The 14,814-nt window shown below is 41.7% G+C and overlaps 1 protein-coding gene across 3 annotated transcripts in view; it reads left to right on the plus strand.

The window, feature by feature from the left end:
- Positions 1-14,814, plus strand: part of LOC118364163 (receptor-type tyrosine-protein phosphatase U) — a 306,643-nt gene that overhangs the window by 130,566 nt on the left and 161,263 nt on the right. For all 3 annotated transcript variants that reach the window (XM_035745412.2, XM_035745413.2, XM_035745414.2), the window contains exon 4: positions 12,770-12,851. In XM_035745412.2, coding sequence (XP_035601305.1) covers positions 12,770-12,851 — 82 coding nt within the window. The remainder of the gene's footprint in view (positions 1-12,769; positions 12,852-14,814) is intronic.

Genomic DNA, 14,814 nt, shown 5'->3' on the forward strand with positions numbered 1-14,814 from the left:
CAAAAAAATACAGTTTTATATCTTTATGTTTGAAGCCTGAAATGTGGCAAAAGGTCGCAAAGTTCAAAGTTCAAGGAATACGAATACTTTCGCAAGGCACTGTATACAGCATAAGGGTAACCAGCCAAAAGCTGTGCCTGATCATCCAGGACTGTGTGTGATAACTTTACTGTTCTCCAACGGTGAGATACTGTACGGCACGGGGAGACCTTGGTGTTAATCACATCCAAAGCAAGCTCAGTTTAATTGTCATTGCTCCCTTGGTAAATGTAGGCTAGGCTTGTTACAGTGTAACCTGCTGAGACTGTCTCCGCTAACTGTACATCAGCAGTTGGAATACACAGCACAACTTCACTCCCTCAGTGGCAAGTTATTATCCACTCGGAAGCAAATTTACTGGCAGCCACTGTCGGTACCTGTGCGCTTTCTATTGGCCTTCGGATGGTGCGACCGGGCCATAAATTACATTTATATATTCTGCAAACTCTGCGGAGCTGTCAAAAAGCAATTAAGTTGAGAAGTGTGTGTTTTTTTGAGAACTGTCAAACCCTTCGACTTAATTAACTTCCATACTGTTCTGCAGGATCTGACCTTCAAGTGTAAATAATAGCTTTGTAGAAACAGGAGCCAAAGGTAGGATGACACTGTGGAATTGTAACTACACGGCCTGACAATGAGGGTTATTTAAACATGACACACACAACACAACACACACACAACACAACGCACAAAGTTGTCAGCACGTGTGGGTGGGCAGAGGGCCATGGGAAAAATCACCTCGATAATGTCTGACGTACGCAAAGCATTGACGAGCTCGCTCTTTCTCTCAACCTAATATTTGCTCGAGAGTCATCTCAGTAAATGTATCACTACATGAGAGAATTACAATGGCATTGTCAATCCCACCACACTCAGACCAGCTCTCACTTCAAATGCTCCCTTTTAGCAGAACAATTGATCAACTCAGTTTAACGACCATTAATATGGCCATGGCAGTTTTCTATAGCAGAAAAACTAGGGATAAACGACATTCCTCTGGCTTATTTTTGATGTGTCTTCCTTTGGCTTGCTTTACAACACTCATCTTCCTTCTAATTCTAACGCTGTTGTCCTCCTTCTCTCTACCCTCTGTCTTGGTACATGCTGCTTCACAGATTCATAAGCAGCACACAGATGGTTCATGTGTGAGTTAGCATCACACCAGTGCTACTGAGGAGAGGCTTCACTTAGGAGAAGGAAGGAATAATTGGCAGATGAGGTTGCAGCAACACACTTGACGGTTCTTGGAATAAACAACCTGTTAAGAAACTGTTTAAACTGTAGCCTGCGATCATCCATTTCAAAATGAAGATACTGTGATGTTATTTATCCAGAATAATACATCTTCTAGTTTTTGGTAAATTTTTGAAACCTTTTGGCCTATAGGGAAATTAATGTACTGATCGGTTCATGTACTGTATGTCTGACCATGGCTAGTTTAGTGTAGCGCAGTGAATAAATAAATCGCAAATGATCTGTCTGATACGGTGTTTTCCGCTTTTGAGTCCCTTCTCTGCAAAATATAATGATGTCCCCTTTCTGCAGTTACATAAAGAGTCATGCCGATGAAAATGGATAAATAAACAACAAACAATGCTGGAGAGAGTCAAGCGGAGTGGAGTTGAACATGACTCGATCTGACCTGGCACGCCTCTATCTCTCTCTCTCTGTATTCACCAAGGAGCTCTTAGCTGCAACCCGTATGACTTTAAATATTAAAGGACTTTGGTTACAGACGCCATGCAGCAAGCTTAATGGAATCTCTTTGGATTTGAAGTGATAGGTCAACAGAGAGTCAGGGTCTACTTTTGAAGGATGGAGAGAATAATGTTCCTTACTAGCATGTTCCATCATGCTAGTAAACCCAATGCACATTAAATTGACCGTATTATAAACCTATGAAGTCTTAAAATAAAATGTTCCTTAAATCTTTCATGGCATTCCTGGATATACTTTCCCTTCGATGCTGCGATCACAGGTTTAGTTGATTAAAAAAAAATTATATTTGTAATGAATGGCTTAAAGACGACAAAGCTTCCCACAATGATGAAAATTACAGGCCTCTCATCTTTTTAAGTTGGAGAACTTGCACAATTGGTGGCTGACTAAATAATTTTTTGCCCCACTGTATATATGTAAACAACAGCTGGTGCACGATTTCTAAGGAAGTATTGAGGTTTTTCTCGCCTGAGGTAGAGTATCTCATGATAAGCCATAGACCACACTATCTACCGAGAGTTTCTGTATTTTTCGTAGCTGTCTATTTATCAACATAAACCGATGCTGGCACTAAGACTGCACTCAATGAGCTTTATACGGCCATAAGGAAAACGTTCATCCAGAGGCGGCGCTCCTAGTGGCCGGGGACTTTAATGCAGGGAAACTTAAATCTGTTTTACCTCATTTCTACCAGCATGTTAAATGTGCAAGCAGTCGGAACAAAATTCTAGACCACCTTCACTCCACACACAGAGACGCGTTCAAATCTCTCCCTCGCCCTCCATTTGGCAAATCTGACCATAATTCTGTCCTCCTGAATTCTGCTTACAAGCTAAAATCAAAGCAGGAAGCACCAGTGACTGTCAATAATAACGTGGTCAGATGAAACAGATACTAAGCTACAGGACTGTTTTGCTATATGTTGCCGGGATTCTTCTGATGGCATTGAGGAGTACACCACATCAGCCACAGGCTTCATCAATACGTGCATTGATGACGCTGTCCCCACAGTGACTATGTACATAAACCAACCAGAAGCCACGGATTGCAGGCAACATTCGCACCGAGCTAAAGGGTAGAGCTGCCGCTTTCAAGGAGCGGGACTCTAACCTGGAAGTTTATAAGAAATCCCGCTATGCCCTCTGACGAACCATCAAACAGACAAAGCGTCAATACAGGAATACTTTTGAATTCTACTACACCGGCTCCGACGCTTGACGGATGTGGCAGGGCTTGCAGACCATTACGGACTACAAAGGGAAGCACAGTCGAGAGCTGCCCAGTGACATGAGCCTACCAGAGTGGCGACATTAATTCAATGCTTGCTTCAAAGCAAGTAACACTGGATCATGCATGACAGCATCAGCTGTTCTGGATGACTGTGTGATCACGCTTTCCGCAACCAATGTGAAGAAGACCTTTAAACAGGTCAACATTAACAAGGCTGCAGGGCCAGACAGATTACCATGACGTGTACACCGAGCATGCTCTGACCAACTGGCAAGTGTCTTCGCTGACATTTTAAACCTCTCCCTGTCTGAGTCTGTAATACCAACATGTTTTAAGCCGAACACCTTAGTGTTCTTGGGCACAGGGACTAAGGTAACCTGCCTAAATCACTACCGACCCGTAGAACTCACATCTGTAGCCATGAAGTGCTTTGAAAGGCAGGTCATGGCTCACATCAAAGCCATTATCCCAGAAACCCTAGACCCACTCCAATTTGAATACCACCCCAACAGATCCACAGATGATGCAATCTCTATTTCACTCCACACTCCCCTTTCACACAAAGGGAACACCTAGAGTCGCAAGAAAAAGTATGTGAACCCTTTGGAAATACCTGGATTTCTGCATAAATTGGTCATACAAAATTGTATCTGAAGTTTATCTAGGTCACAACAATAGTCAAACACAGTCTGCTTTAACTAATAACACACAAACAATTATAGGTTTTCATGTCTTTGTTGAACACACCGTTTAAACCTTCACAGTGCAGGGTGGGCAAATAATGTGAATCCTTGGATATAATAACTTGTTGAGCCTCCATTGGCAGCAATAACTTCAATCAAACGATTTCTGTAGTTGCGGAGCATACCTGCACACAATGGTCAGGAGGAATTTGACCATTCCTCTTTACAAAACTGTTTCAGTTCAGCAATATTCTTGGGATGTCTGGTGTGAACTGCTCCCTTGAGGTCTGTCACAGCATCTCAATCAGGTTGAGGTCAGGACTCTGGACTATGACTTTCTCCAGAAGCTGTATTTTCTTCTGATGAAGCCATTCTGTTGTTGATTTACTTATGTGTTTTAGGTCATTGTCCTGTTGCATCACCCAACTTCTGTTGAGCTTCAATTGTCGGATAGATAGCCTAACATTCTCCTGCAATATGTCTTGATAAACTTGGGAATTCATTTTTCCGTCGATGATAGCAAGCTGTTCAGGCCCTGAGGCAGCATAGCAGCCCCAAACCATGATGCTCCCTCCACCATAGTTTACAGTTGAGATGAGGTGTTGATGCTTGGAGTGCTGTGCCTTTTTTTCTCTACACATAGTGTTGTGTGTTCCTTCCAAACAACTCACCTGTCTACAGAATATTTTGCCAGTAGCGCTGTGAAACATCCAGGTGCACTTTTACAAACTTCAGACGTGCAGAAATGTTTTTTTTTGGACAGCAGTGGCTTCTTCCGTGGTGTCCTCCCATGAACACCATTCTTATTTAGTGTTTTACATTTCTATTTATTACGTGGTTAAATAAATCATGTAACAATTTACTCAGTAGTAACCTTGGGTACCACGGGAAAAGTTTGTTTTATGAGTCATCATTTCCTAAATTAACTCAAGAAAAGATCAGAATATCTCAGTATCATAGCAGTCAATTGATAATTAGTATTACCTCATATTAGTCTCATTCTGAACGTAATCTGTTAAATCTGCTCCAACGCTAGTCTACATGAGGATTCAGTGATACATAAATTGGCTTAATTATTTATTTACTAACTAAATAGTCACACAGAATTACATAAACACACACACAGGATAGATTATACATCGATTACTACATAATGCAATGAAAAGTACCTAGTGGAATAACGCGATGTGAGGGCTGGTTACACAATGAAGGGGTGGGGAAAGAAAGAGCGGGAGAAGGAGAGACAAATTAATTCAACTATTGTACATACAGTTGAATAATACGCTCATTGTAAATGTAGATTTTTAGCTGGAGGCGGTGCACGTCTAGTCTTCTTCTTCTCTGCTGAGTTTGAGGGTCTTACCATTTTCTGGTCAGGTAGAGTGTAACCATTTTACACGTGTAGCCACAGCTCCACACTTTCTGATCTGGTGGTTTTAAACCATTTGTGACGTCTGGCTTACTGTCCGTATACTGGTCTTTAGTTTTAAACCATTACTCAGCCATATAGCCACCAGTCCACAATGTCTGGTTTAATGTAAATATTGTTAGGAGTCCTTTTATAAACACTCTGGGGGAAAAAGGGGTGTTCCATCCTTTTGGTATAATGTCTGTGCTCACGTTGGCGTGGTTACTGACTGGGTAAAACTTTACATGAAAAACAATTCTCATTTAGAATGCTAAAATCACATCTCGTATTTAATCATATGAGTTCACAACATTTAGATGTAACTCTGACGTATATATTGTGAAATCTCTTGAAGTTACAATGTTTCCAATATAACATCTTTAATGATATCACAGGACAATTACGCTGCTGCTACTCTCTGTTATTATCCATGCATAGTCACTTTAGTAAATCTACCTATATGTACATATTATCTCAATTACCTCGACTAACCGATGCCCCCACACATTGACTCTGTACCGGTACCCCAGTATATAGCCTCACTATTGTTATTTTACAGCTGCCCTTCAATTTTTGTTACTTTTATTTTTTATATTTTTTAAATTGAAACTGCACTGTAGTTTAACTTCTTGACCCTACCCATCCCTTAACCTCTTGAAACTATGGGGCACTATTTTTAATTTTGGAAAAAGAACATTCCCAAAGTAAACCGCCTATTTATCAGGACCAGATGCTCGATGCATTAAAAAATAAAACCAGATACCTTATTTACATAAGTATTCAGACCCTTTGCTATGAGACTCAAAATTCAATAAAATATATTTCAATCAATCAAATGTATTTATAAAGCCCTTCTTATAAAGCCCTCCTTATAAAGCCCTGCTGTACAGAAACCCAGCCGTAAACCCCAAACAGCAAGCAATGCAGCTGTAGAAGCACGGTGGCTAGGAAAAACTCCCTAGAAAGGCCAGAACCTAGCAAGAAACCTAGAGAGGAACCAGGCTATGAGGGGCGGCCAGTCCTCTTCTGGCTGTGTCGGGTGGCGATTATAACAGAACATGGCCAAGATGTTCAAATGTTCATAGATGACAAGCAGGATCAAATAATAATAATCACAGTGGTTGTCGAGGGTTAGTAGTCCTGATGCATGGTCCTAGGGCTCAGGTCCTCTGAGAGAGAGAAAGAAAGAAGGAAAGAAAGGGAGAATTAGAGCGATAGAGAGAGCATTAGAGAGAGCATACTTACATTTACACAGGACACCGGATAACCGGTGACCCTAGCCCCCCGACACATAAACTAAATACTGGAGGCTGGGACGGGAGGGGTCGGGAGACACTGTGGCCCCGTCCGACGATACTCCCGGACAGTGCCAAACAGGCAGGATATAACCCCACCCACTTTGCCAAAGCACAGCCCGCACACCACTAGAGGGATATTGAAATTGAACTCCTGTTTCCATTGGTCATCCTAGAGATGTTTCTACATCTTGATTGGAGTCCACCTGTAGTAAATTCAATTGATTGGACATGATTGGGAAAGGCACATACCTGTCTATATAAGGTCACACATTTGACATTGTATGTCAGAGAAAAAAACGAGACAGGATTATGTCGAAGCACAGATCTGGGGAAGGGTACCAAAAAATGTCTGCAGCATTGAAGGTCCCCAAGAACACAGTGGCCTCTCATTCTTAAATGGAAGAAGTTTAGAACCACCAAGACTTTTTAGAGTTTGCCGCCTGGCCAAACTGAGTAATCAGGGGAGAAGGGCCTTGGACAAGGAGGTGACCAAGTACCCAATGATTACTCTGACAGAGCTCCAGAGTTCCTCTTTGGAGATGGTTGTCCTTCTGGAAGGTTCTCCCATCTCTGCAGCACTCTACCAATCAGGCCTTTATGGTAAAGTGGCCAGACTGAAGACACTCCTCAGTAAAATGCACATGACGATCCGCTGGAGTTTGCCAAAAGCCACCTAAAGGACTCTCAGACCATGAGAATCAAGATTCTCTGGTCTGATGAAACTAAGATTGAACTCTTTGGCCTGCATGCCAGCATCACGTCTGGAGGAAACCTGGCATCATCCCTACGATGATGCATGGTGGTGGCAACATCATGCTGTGCGGATGTTTTTCAGCAGCAGGAACTGGGATACTAGTCAGAATCGAGGGAAAGAGGAACAGAGCAAAGTACAGCGAGATCCTTAATGAAGACCTGCTCCAGAGTGCTCAGGATCTCAGACTGGTGGGACCTTCCAACATGACAATTGCTCTAATCACACAGCCAAGACAACGCAGGAGTGGCTTCGGGACAAGTTTCTGAATATCCTTGAGTGGCCCAGCCAGAGCTCAGACTTGAACCCGATCTAACATCTTTGGAGATACCTGATAATAGCTATGCAGTGACTCTCCCCTTCCAACCTGATAGAACTTGAGAGGATCTGCAGAGAAGAATGGGGGAAACTCCCCAAATACAGGTGTGCCAAGCTTGTAGCGTCATACCCAAGAAGACTTGAGGATGTAATCGCTGCTTCAACAAATTACTGAGTAAAGGGTATTGAATACTTACACTACCTTTCAAAAGTTTGGGGTCAAAAGCACATTATTTGTCCATTAAAATAACATCAAATTGATCAGAAATACAGTGTAAACATTGTTCATGTTGTAAATGACTATTGTAGCTGGAAACTGAATATTTTTTCATGGAATATCTACATAGACGTACAGAGGCCCATTATCAGCAACCATTACTCCTGTGTTCCAATGGCACGTTGTGTTAGCAGATTATAAATTTAAAAGTCTAATTGATCATAAGAAAACTATTTAGCAATTATGTTAGCAGAGCTGAAAACTGTTGTGCTTATTAAATAAAACCTGCCTTCTTTAGACTACTTGAGTATCTGGAGCATCAGCAGTTTTCAGTTTTCGATGACAGGCTCAAAATGGCCAGAAACAAAGACATTCTTCTGAAACTCGTCAGTTTATTCTTGTTCTGAGAAATGAAGGCTATTCCTAGTGAGAAGTTGCCAAGAAACGGAAGATCTCGTACAACACTGTGTAGTACTCCTTTCACAGAACAGTGCAAACTGGCTCTAACCAGAATAGAACGAGTAGTGTGAGGCCCCGGTGCACAACTGAGCAAGAAGACAAGTACATTAGAGTGTCTAGTTTGAGAAACAGACACCTCACAAGTCCTCAACTGGCAGCTTCATTAAATAAATAAATAAATAAATGACATAGAAACGTCCCTTTTTCAGGACCCTGTCTTTCAAAGATAATTTGTAAAAATCCAAATAACTTCACAGATCTTAATTGTAAAGGGTTTAAACACTTTCCCATGCTTGTTCAATGAACCATAAACAATGAATGAACAAACACCTGTGGAATGGTCGTTAAGACACTAAAAGCTTACGGACGGTAGGCAATTAAGATCACAGTTATGAAAACTTAGGACACTGAAGAGGCCTTTCTACTGTCTGTGAAAAACACCAAAAGAAAGATGCCCAGGGTCCCTGCTCATCTGCGTGAATGTGCCTTATTCATGCTGCAAGGAGGCATGAGGACTGCAGATGTGGCCAGGGCAATACATTGCAATGTCCGTACAGTGAGACAGGGCAGACAGCTGATCGTCCTCGCAGTGGCAGACCATGTGTAACAACACCTGCAAAGGATCGGTACATCCGAACATCACACCTGCGGGACAGGTACAGGATGGCAACAACAACTGCCCGAGTTACATCAGGAACGCACAATCCCTCCATCGTTGCTCAGACTGTCCGAAATAGGATGAGAGAGGATGGACTGAGGGCTTGTTGGCCTGTTGGAAGGCAAGTCCTCACCAGACATCCCCAGCAACAACGTCGCCAATGGGCACAAACCCACCGTCGCTGGAACAGACAGGACTGGCATAAAGTGCTCTTCACTGACGTCACAGTTTTGTCTCACCAGGGGTGATGGTTGGATTTGCATTTATCGTTGAAGGAATGAGCATTACACTGAGGCCTGTACTCTGGAGCGGGATTGATTTGGAGGTGGAGGGTCCATCATTGTCTGAGGCGGTGTGTCACAGCATCATCGGACTGAGCTTGTTGTCATTGCAGGCAATCTCAACGCTGTGCATTACAGGGAAGACATCCTCCTCCATCATGTGATACCCTTCCTGCAGGTTCATCCAGACATGACCCTCCAGCATGACAGTGCCACCAGCCATACTGCTCGTTCTGTGTGTGATTTCCTGCTAGACAGGAATGTCAGTGTTCTGCCATGGCCAGCGAAGAGCCCAGATCTCAATCTCATTGAGCACGTCTGGGACCTTTTTGATCGGAGGGTGAGGGCTAGGGCAATTCCAGCATGCCAGCAGCATACCACCCTGCATACCACTGCTGGCTTGCTTCTGAAAGTAAGCAGGGTTGGTCCTGGTCAGTTCCTGGATGGGAGACCAGATGCTGCTGGAAGTGGTGTTGGAGGGCCAGTAGAAGGCATTCTTTCCTCTGGTCTAAAAAAATATCCCAATGCCCCACGGCAGTGATTGGGGACACTGCCCTGTGTAGGGTGCCGTCTTTCGAATGGGACGTTAAAGGGGTGTCCTGACTCTCTGAGGTCATTAAAGATCCATGGCACTTATCGTAAGAGTTAGGGGTGTTAACCCTCGGCGCATGTGACAAATACAGTTGAATTTGATTTGATTATTGTCTGATGTCTTTATTTGTAAACTTATACAGGGCTCTCTTGTAAAATAGTTGTATCTCATTTTGTCCCCCTGTTTAAGTACTCACACATTACAATGGAGTGGCCTGTCATTTTGACAAGCAATAAGTCAGGGCTGCACTTCGATCACATGTGTGGGCAGGTTGCCCTCGATACTGGGAAAACAAACCTCACCCCCATGTCTAATAACCGTCTCACTATTACTGGGGGCGGTGATTTGATATTGATTGGATTTCACTGGAGCCCACAGACCTCCACCTTATTGTACCACATGATGGGTACGGAAGCCACCTGTCCCCAGGGACACATGGCCCTTTCCTTGCTATACTATCTGCTGTTATAGCTTTAGAGCTGTCTGTGTCTAGAATGCTGAATGGGGCCCTGTGTCAGGCAGCACATTGTGCTTCCCGATAAAGCCATTATTTCCCCAAGACCTCAGGGGCTTGTAGAGAACTATAGAACTTATCCATCTATTCCTCTTTTCCTCTCTCACTCACTCACTCTCTCTCTCACTTAAATTACAATTGCTTTATTGACATGTCAGAATGTACATATTGCCAAAACATACTTTGAAATTAAGTGATTCATTTACAATATTAATATCATTAAAATTAAAATAATAGTCAGGATTGTCAACAGGACAATCAGAAACAACAATAATTAAGGGTAAAAATAACTGTACAATGGATAATAACAATGGCATAGAGGATATGTGCAGATTGGCTGGTCTGTCAGACACAGTCTCTCATCTTATCTTATGCATCAATTTAGTGCACTGCCAACCCACAGCTCTCTACTTCCTCCCTCAACAGGATGGGTAGCCTATTCTCATAAGAGATGTCTTTGAATAATGGTTTCAAATTTGGGGAAATGACACTTATATTTTACATTTTGTTTACATTCTGTTCGGGAAATACAGCTCTGTCTCGAGTTGTGATGCAGTGATGGCATAGCCTCTACAGTGTCTACCCTTTTTCAATGGTAATGCTGTGCTCACTGAGCCTGTACTTTAGTCAAGGCCTTTCTAAGGTTTTGATCAGTAATCATGGTCAAATAGTTTGCCATGGTGTGCTGTCAATTTAGGGTCAGATTGCATGGCATTTTGCTTTGTGTTTCCCAATAGGTATTTTAGTTTTGTTTTGACGATATTGTCATTTTGATATTCTGATCCTGTGGTGTTAGTAGAACAGGTCTTTAAACTCAGGATAAGCTGGATGAGGTGACTCTTTTCTTTGCTCAGCAGAGCTTGGTAAACTTAATTTGTATTATTAGTGGCCTAATTCTCCCCAGATGCATTGTTTGTAGTTTTCCTCTGGACATCTGAGCAATCGTACAGAACTCTGCATGCAGGGTTTCAATGGGGGTGTTTTTCCCGTTGAGTGACATCTTGTTTTGCAAGTGGGACCCCACTCCCCGCTGCAATAAAGTGCTATTGGTTCAATGACATATTCAATTAATTTGAGACTCATTTTCAAAGGTGTTTCAATTTGAATTTGTTTTTGCTTTTTAATGACTTAGAATGCCCTGCATGCTTTCTCAGTTCATTCATTGCCTCAATTACTGTAGGTGTCCAGTTGAGCTTATTTTTATTGTAGTACTCTGTATATGTTGTACCATTTGAGGACTTGGGCCTAATTCCCTGTGATTTGGATCTTCAATGGAAAATCAGTATTTTGGGGTTTACTGCCAGGGTCCAGATCTGGCAGTACTGCTCTAGCAAGTCCAGGCTCTGCTGTAGGCCATGCATGTGCTGTGGGTGACAACAGGCACAGGTCATCCGTGAAGAGCAACCTGAATTGTGGAGACTTATACCAGGTGTTTTTTCTAGAATAGTTGTCAATTCATTGATGTAAATATTGAAAAGTGCCAGGCTGAGATTTGCAACCTTTGAAAAAACCCCACCCCTGATTAAATAATTCTGTCCTTTTCTTGACAATTTTGATGCCACGCGTATTATTGATTTAATTATGTCATATGTTTTACACCCTATACAACTTTCAATAACTTTGTAGAACAGTCCTGTATGCCAATAAAATAAAATGCTTTTTGGAAGCATAAATGTTGGTCTTATTTTGGTGGATATATTTATCGATCAGGGTTAGCAGGGTGTAAATATGATCAATCGTGTGATGTTTTGATATAAGTCCAAATTGGATTTTATTCAAGACATTGTGCTTAATATTAAGGACACCTGCTCTTTCCATGACATAAACTGAACAGGTGAATCTAGGTGAAAGCTATGATCCCTTGTTATGACAGAGGTTAAAGAGGGTTGAGACATCGATTGTGTACAGTATGTGTGCCATTCAGATTGTGAACAAGCAAGAGAAAATATTTAAGTGCCTTTTGAATGGGGTATGGTAGTAGGTTCCAGGCGCACTGGTTTGTGTCAAGAACTGCAGCGCTGCTGGGTTTTTCACACTCAACAGTTTCACGTGTGTATCAAGAATGGTCCACTCAAAGGACATCCATCCAACTTGACACAACTGTGGAAAGCATTGGAGTCAACATGGTCCAGCATCCCTGTGGAATGCTTTTGACACCATTTAGAGTCCATGCCCTGACTAATTGAGGCTGTTCTGAAGGAAAGGGGGAGAGAGCAACTTAAATTTTTAGGAAGGTGTTCCTATTGTTTTGAATACTCAGTGTATAATACTACAGAAATCCAGTTAGTGTCAAATTTGTATCCATTCTTAAAGATGTGGGTCCTTGGTCTTCTCTCTTTTTTCCCTGACATATCTTGTGGGTTAGTAACTGTGCAATGCATTGGATGCAATGCATCTAGAGCTTTGTGATAATAATTAAGACCTCTGCCTCAGGAGGACAGTTTGAATTGATGCCTCTCAAATGCCTCTTACATTTTTTTAAATGCTTCAAAACAAATGCCAAAGCTTCATTCAATTGTATAAAGGATAACAGCAATCACATTTGTTTCAATATTTACCCCTCCATGGTATCTCACTTATTTGTTTTAATTCTACTCCCCAGGTCCTGATCGAAGCAACTGTTTCCAGGGAGCGGCGAGGCTACATCGCCATTGATGACATCATGCTCCTGACCTATCCCTGTTGTGAGTACCATCACCAATGTATAAGAGGAGGGAGGTAGTTGGGGATTGTCGTGGAAATTTCCTCTATTTACCAAATCATGGGAGCAAACCACACACACACGTCAGAGTTAGTTATAAAAGTCCATCTTTAATTATATGAGCTCTATCACAATCCTGTGACTCTCAGATAAATTCAGTGTCTCTCAGTGAATTCTCTGAGAGCCCCCTTACAAATGCAACTGAGTTCCTTCATTAGCAAAGACACACATAGTCAGACAGCATAGACATAATTCATCGTTCAGCTTTGTCTCCTTTCCCAAACCCCAGAACCATAAACCAATCCTCCATATCAACAGGCATATATCAAATTGTCATTTAGATACAACCCACTCTAAATACAAACTCACGGAGAGGAGAGTGAGGCTATAGGTTAAGATAGAAACAACATTAGAGGGAGCATAGAATGATTCCAGATACTGCCACCCTCCTTTCCCCACTGGGAAGGGAGTAAAAGATATGTTTACACATGATGACACTTTGACCTCTCCCCTCTCAGCGGCCCATGCAACTTAGTCTTGACATAGAACAGATAACTGCAACCTCGCCACAGTATTATACAAAAATACCATTCTGATGAGAATTAACTTACACACATTTGATGAATATTAAACATCTTACAAATGTTACCAACAAATTCTGATCCTTCCACGACAGGATTAAGTAACAGTATAAAATAGAAAATGTAGAGACAGATACTGCATAGAGAGTGAAATGTAGAGTTAGTTCCATTTGATAAAGAGGAAAAGAACGCTAATGGAAGATTTACTTTTTCATTGGTTGATTGCAATGTGGGTCCAAATGTGGGTCCAGGTTTGATGTGAATGACATTTGCCCAAAACACTCACCACATACACTTGCCTCTTCAGCTCCAGCCACTCCCCTGTGATTTAGTCTCAAGAACACTCATAATGTGCCCAACTGACTCAAGGTTAGAGATGGAAAAATAGAAACCTTTTTCTGATTTATTTATCCCACAAAGTAAATGCACCCTCTAAGTTCTAAAAAGCTCTTTAGCTCTTCTCTCCTCTGTATTATATACTGTATTATATATAGTGATTATTGATGTTTATTGCAGTGTTTGTATTTTTTTGTCAAATGTAGCGCTCATCTGTGAAAGAGCATGACTCAAAATAAATATTAGATGGTTGACCGATTATGATTTTTCAACGCCGATACCGATTTATTGGAGGACCAAAAAAAGCAGATACCGATTGAACGGCCGATTTAAATAATAATAATGTATTTGTAATAATGACAATTACAACAATACTGAATGAACACTTATTTTAACTTAATATAATACATCAATAAAATCAATTTAGCCTCAAGTAAATAATGAAACATGTTCAATTTGGTTTATATAATGCAAAAACAAAGTGTTGGAGAAGAAAGTAAAAGTGCAATATGTGCGATGTAAGAAAGCTAACGTTTCAGTTCCTTGCTCAGAACATGAGAACATATGAAAGCTGGTGGTGCCTTTAACATGAGTCTTCAATATTCCCAGGTAAGAAGTTTTAGGTTGTAGTTATTATAGGAATTATAGGACTATTTCCCTCTATACCATTTGTATTTCATTAACCTTTGACTATTGGATGTTCTTATAGGCACTTTAATATTGCCAGTGTAACAGTATAGCTTCCGTCCCTCTCCTCGCTCCTCCCTGGGCTTAAACCAGCAACACAACGACAACAGCCATCATCAAAGCAGCGTTACCCATGCAGAAGGCTCAGAGCGAGCCTTTGAAACGCTATTAGCGCGCACTAACTAGCTAGCCATTTCACTTCGGTTACACCAGCCTCATCTCGGGAGTTGATATGCTTGAAGTCATAAACAGCGCAATGCTTGACGCACAACGAAGAGCTGCTGGCAAAATGCACGGAAGTGCTGTTTTAATGAATGTTTACGCGCCTGCTTCTACCTACCA

This window comes from Oncorhynchus keta, chromosome 31 (genome assembly GCF_023373465.1).
Source record: "Oncorhynchus keta strain PuntledgeMale-10-30-2019 chromosome 31, Oket_V2, whole genome shotgun sequence".
Classification (NCBI taxonomy): domain Eukaryota; kingdom Metazoa; phylum Chordata; class Actinopteri; order Salmoniformes; family Salmonidae; genus Oncorhynchus; species Oncorhynchus keta.